The sequence below is a fragment of the Chamaea fasciata genome, unplaced genomic scaffold (assembly GCF_029207755.1).
Source record: "Chamaea fasciata isolate MVZ Bird 193981 ecotype frontalis unplaced genomic scaffold, bChaFas1.0.hap1 SCAF_1, whole genome shotgun sequence".
Lineage (NCBI taxonomy): Eukaryota > Metazoa > Chordata > Aves > Passeriformes > Sylviidae > Chamaea > Chamaea fasciata.
This window is the reverse complement of record NW_027094086.1, coordinates 53605324-53611426: the sequence shown is the minus strand read 5'-3', so window position 1 is coordinate 53611426 and position 6103 is coordinate 53605324. Positions and strand designations below refer to the sequence as shown.

The 6103-nt window shown below is 35.3% G+C and overlaps 1 protein-coding gene across 1 annotated transcript in view; it reads right to left on the bottom strand.

Annotated features, from left to right (window-relative positions):
- Positions 1-416: 416 nt before the first annotated feature.
- Positions 417-6103, bottom strand: part of CEP192 (centrosomal protein 192) — a 70584-nt gene continuing 64897 nt past the window's right edge. Inside the window, exons 52-54 of the mRNA XM_066184791.1 lie at positions 5962-6085; positions 5436-5494; positions 417-906 (exon numbers count right to left, since the gene is read on the bottom strand). Coding sequence (XP_066040888.1) covers positions 768-906; positions 5436-5494; positions 5962-6085 — 322 coding nt within the window. The 3' untranslated portion in view covers positions 417-767. The remainder of the gene's footprint in view (positions 907-5435; positions 5495-5961; positions 6086-6103) is intronic.

The window sequence follows — 6103 nt, the reverse complement described above, 5'->3', positions numbered from 1 at the left end:
CTCCCATCGTTATTCACCTGGTGGCAGAAACAGGAAATGGAATTGAACCAGTAAGCGGCAAGGCTTACGTCATTTCTCAAAGTAACATCTTTGTAGGACTTTCACAGACGAACACTGGGTAAGATGCATAATTCTGGAGGGCTGAAAGCACTATTGCTCACGTTAAAATTTCCATTGCTTGAGTTAAAAACAATGCTTATGCCTGCCACTGAACTGTGTAAAAAGGTAGGGACTGATTGTCAGAACCCAGCATTACCTCACAGAAATGAGATATTAACAGGTCAGCTCCTGGACGGCAATGCCTCCCCCTATTCCCTTACAGTTCCCCCCAAATTTAGCATTGTCTAAGAGGAGGCAGCTTGATCCCTTATCTACAGCAAAGAATGCCCTAAAACAGACAAAAATCAGGGAGAATCAACTGTTTACACATACATTTTATTTCTGAATTTACAATGCTTAAAATAAAATATATCAGTATCCAGCTATTTCCAATAAATGCAAAAATACAAACTTCCATTTGCTTTAAAAGTGCAGAAATATAAATTAAAAAATGGTAACTTTAAAACATACAATGTTATTTCTCAACGTCTTTACTATCAAAACAGATTTGTAAAACAAGCACCATAATTTATTTTACAGAAGACTTTTCATCAAAGCAGCATCACAGGGCAAAAAAGTAGGACATTAGTATGGAAATGTAGTAGCAAATCTTTGAACATTTTAAACGGTAGGAACTGTTATAAATTCTTACAAACAGTTAAACTGTTCTATTTTTTTGCAATAGCTTTACCATATAGATGAATATTAATAGGGCAATATTTGGCTGTCAACACAACGAAGACACCTTCAAACATTCCTTCTGCCTTTGGCTTGAACTGGACTGGCACAGTGATGTAATGATAGGCTCTAAAAAGGCAATTAATCATTGTTAATAAGCAAGTAAATACTACCTGACAGACATTCTCGTCTAGTTCGGATTTTAACCAAAATGGTATACTGGATGCGCACTGAATCATCAGGTTTATTTTTATAGATTTGATTATCTATTTTTCTTCTGAAGGACTTTGATCTTCAAGGTCATTTTTTCCTTCTGATTACACAAAGTAATACAATACTTTATTGCTGCTAGTTTACCTTAATAAGTTTGGTCTGCCTCTTGGCAATATTGACAGTGCATAAACTTTATTTAGAGCAGAATTACTACATTTCTTCCCTTCAAACATCACGTAAGTACACTAAAATTTCCAACTCCTTGTTGAAATCAATGCATTTGAAGGTACTAATTTCCATTAGTTCTAATTGCTCCTACATTAAGAAATACTTTGCTGAATTACTGTAAATCAGCATGTCCATCCTCAAACAGCATTTTAGAAATTTTACACCATTTAAACATAATTCCTCTTCTATTTGGATTACATAAAAACATACCCAATATTGTGTGTCTATGTTAATTGTCAAAAGCCTAGACTGAATTATTTAACAAGATAAGCTGGACAAGCAGTAAGTGACATTTTGGAGTGGTAGTCTATTGGATTCCATGGCATCCAATAGAAATATCCAGCACTGAAACAGGTAGCAGTAACAGGCACATACTGAAATAAGAAATTATGAACAGCATCACTTAGTAGAAGAAGAAAAGACAGTTTTGTTTGGTTTTACTATACCTTCAATTTTCTTTCCTTAATAGTGTATAGTACTATCCAAAGTCCTCTCGAACGTGCTTATTTCCCCTACTTTTTCTCACTGTGTTCCTATCTTTTCATACTCCTTTTCTCTAGATTAATCCAACCTATCGTAAGGGTAAAGTCTGTGCTTTTACCCTTCTACTCCACCCCTTACCTATATTAGAAATCATAATACCTGCCCTACACACAATTCTCACTTGCAGGTATCATCCTTAGTGCTGAAGTAACCACACCAGCAATTTTTATTTTTTAACAACATCCAGGTCAATCAAATAAGTGTACACACATTTAGAATAAAGACTGGGATGGTACTGGGTTTTTTTTCATCAAGTAATTGTACCTTAGGGAACTACAATCAACAGTGCACCAAAGAAATACAACCAAATCAGAGGTTTCAGGTCTCATACTCGACTGCCAAGCGTTGTGTAACAAATGTGGCAGTGTCTGTCTTTTTAACCATCTATGATACACAGGCTGAAGATATTTACTCAGCTCATTTTGAAAAGAATCAATTTTCAAAAGTGAAGGACATCAGTATGACTATTTAATCTGTAACATGCATTATGTTGGAAAATATAAATTTTAGTAGGAATAGAGTGTGAGAAGCTGCATATAACTAGGCTACCTGAGAATTCACCGAAGTAAAAATAAATTCAGTAGAAATCCAGAAGAGATGCAGAAGTCTGTTTCATCTCCAAAATAATATATGTATGCTCCCTGATATATTACATAACACTTATTTAAAAAGAATAATATAACCATACTGAAACTTACACTATATCAAAAACATATCTAACAGTAAGTTAGGTATTGCTTTTTTAAAAAGATGGCCACATCTGGCTGTCAAATATTAACTTCCAGAATATGTACCATATGACCTCAATGGTACCGAGACAGAGCAGTTTCTTAGCAAATGACAGCTAAATTAAATTCCTCTTGATCTCTAAATTCAGGTGTCCATTTGGTGGGTGCAAAGCACATTATTTTTCTTCCCTAAAAGCAGAGTAAGTCAGGCATTATGTAGTCTGTATTGTAGCAGTCAGCTGATTTCTCACAACCAAGACTCATCACACTTGCTTCCTAACCCAAAGGGAAAGATGCTATTTTCATTTTCTCGGCTAACAAGACTGGAAGGTTCAGACTCCAGATAAAACAGCTCTTTAGGCTACTCTAGAACATAACTGTTCTCAGAAATTAAGCAACCTGCAAGATTTTTTCTCAAGTACAGTAATCAGAAACTAGAGTTGCAGGACAAGTAAAATTCTGCTGCAGTTAATTCTTTTTCTCTTAAAAAACCCCTTTTATTTCAAACTTTCCACTATGCCTGCACTTCAGTTAGTCTCTGAATAGTGTATGGCCTTTACAGGTTGTTGCACCTGTTTCAAGTGGTATTTCTGAAAAGTCAGGCATGTCTGAAGACTGCTTCACAGACAAACTAATCCTCTAATCCTCAAAACACAACACTGCAGTAAACTGAAAAAGAAGAGTATGGGCAGTTAGCCCAGTTTAAGCCACAGTAACCAGATGGTTCATCAATGAACAGTGACCACTGACACTCAGAAGGGTGGCTACTGGAAACAAAAATAATTAGCAAAGAGAACAACTCAACAAACAGCTTGACCTTTTAGTAGTACCTAGAACATATACTACCCTGTTATCAGATAGGTTCTGAAAGCAATAAAATCGGGACACTTTTGCTTTCAAGCTTTAAGTAGGCACAGCAACCTGGTAATACTTCCAGAAACAGAAATTTGCCATTTTTTAAATGCATAAATTTATATTCATAAGTTTATATCACTTAAGGGTCATATCGTTAAAAGTATTCTCCTTCCAGTAAAAAAAATTCTAGTCTGTCAACAAATAGAACTCTTTTGGGTGTAAACTGCAGACAGAATTCCACCGCAGTGCTGTGCACTGGTACTTGGGATGGCATAACCAACTGACTAAGTGGCAAAACCAGTACACCAAATCCTGCAGGTCAAGACTCGATATTAGATACAAAGCTTCACTTTCTTTATCTAGATTTAAAACTTGATTACACAGGATTATTTTTAAATTTGGCCCTCAGAACTTAGAGCATGCAATAGACCATGTTTAGTACATTACACTTTTTTGGCAAAAAACATATAGGTAGATGGTACTTTCTACTCTTACACTCTTGTTTACAGACTTACATTCCGAGTTCCGGCAGAGTACTCTCATCCAATTAGTTTTGAACATGACTTCCTAAGTTCCTTCTTTTAGAAGGAAACAGTTACCAGTGGCTTTACTGATATCCTCCTTGATGCTATTCTTGAATAAAAGCCATTTAAAACACTTATAACACTTTTTAAAGAGCACCTATCCAAGTCAAGCAAAGCTTTCTGTGCTTTATACTCATAAATGGGAGAGCATTGTGTTGACTTCAAAGAAATTATTTTTTTAAAAGATAAGAAAAGCTGGTATTTACAACCAAAGAAAAAACTCACAAAGCTACTAGAAAAAAAAAAAAAAAGCAGACTGACTTTTAAACTTGCTAAGTCTGCTTTACATAAATGCAGTAGGAGTTTATAATCTCTTGCAGAAAATATACCAAATAGTTTTTACAGCATTCCTCAAAAATGCTTTTGAAATATCAAAGTGTCTTTCAGTGAAGTTACTTATTTGTCAAGGATGTCTAAATCAAGTCATCCTGTCCTTTGCTGATGCACAGCCTCAGACAGATCTAGCTAGTTGTCTTTATTTGGATAGATCTCCTCCTGGTCACTACCCCCATAAAAAAACCTTTCTGTGCCATCTTATGTGAAACATTTAATCCAAAGATGACATTTAAATTGAAGCACTAACACAAGCCTAAGAGGAGTTAAACACTTGGAACTGCAAAGCAGCCTTAAGAATACCTTGAATACTTCTGGTTAATACCACTACAGCCCTGTCCTTGTGATAAATGTGGAGCAATTAGGAGGCAGAATATCCAACTCCATTTATGATTTGCTCACAATTTCTGCTCTCTATACCCTCAGCTTTCCTGTGTTTAAAATGGGAACCTGTTTAAACACTGAGAATGTATGCTGTATCACTTCTAAAGAAACAATTGCATTTTTGCTTCCTGACAATCCCACTGTTGCAGATGAGCATGTGAGATGCTGTACTTCTTGGAGAGATGACTAATACTACTGTCACATACTTGTTGTAATGAACTCCACAGATGACTGGGTTTATTTTCAGGGATTGCTATTACTAACTTTTTTTTTTTTTAATGCAAGCAAAATACTGAAATAGTTGGTATGACCAGACAATTCAAGTGGCTGCTCAAACCTTGTGTTTGCAGAGAATCTTTGATGCAGCTCTGCAGGTTTGTCAAATTAGAAGCATGATGAAGGCAATTTGCTTGGTCTGTTGTGCAGAAAGTATAAATGGAAGGAATGACTTGATTGTGCACAGCATGCCAAATGGTTATATGAAGCATTAGGCTTAACATTAAAAGCAGCAGCACTGTTAGAAACAATTTGAGGGAAGAAATTGGCAGATGCAGAAATAACTGTGTGGGCTCATTCTGCTTTGAACAGAGATTAGAGAGGGGAGGAAGAAAGAAAAAAAAAAAAAAAAAAAAGCCTCACAACCCCCCCAAACCAGTAACTATAAACAAAAGCATCCAGATTGCTAAAATGTACATATATACAATGTACATATACAGATGATCTTTATCTTACTGAATTACTTGGGTTAATTTTTTTGTTAGGAGAGAATGTTAGCATGTGCATTACTCACCTTAGAGAGTATTTCAAGTGCTTGATGTAGAAAGGCTCACTGGGATTTACAAATTTCAGCTGTAATTTAATACAAAATGCTTAAAAGTGCACTATATTTAACCCCATCATATTCAATTTATGACATGCATAAAATAAATCGGGCCACTTACAAACACAGCTTTACACAGACCCAGGGTTTAAAAATAAAGAATGCCCACATTTGTGAACAGTAAGGAAAAAATCTTATTTCAATATTTTAATGAACTTAAAAAATTAAAATCTGTAAATCAGAGCCTATGCAAACTTTGCCAAACTACCATATTTTCCTATTAATATATTACAAATGCACTCAGTTATTCAGTCAGGCAAAACAAGAAAAGAAAAAATTACACATCAAAATTCTTCAAATCCTGACTTTCGGAAATAGCAAATTAAGACATGTACTATTGCAATCTTTGTCAAGAGTAAAAGAGCAAATAAGAGTTTAGCTGAGCAATTGAAAGGACTTACAATTATCTATTTAAGATGAAGTCTGTCAACCTTACCATGTGTGTCATACAGGAGTTATTCCGCAAGTGGACCTTTAATGTGCATGTTTCCCCAACTCTGGTTAGAGGAAAAACATAGACATCTTCTGGTGCATATACTCCTTGAATGGCCTGTTTTTGTCTGATTTGAAAAAGGGAT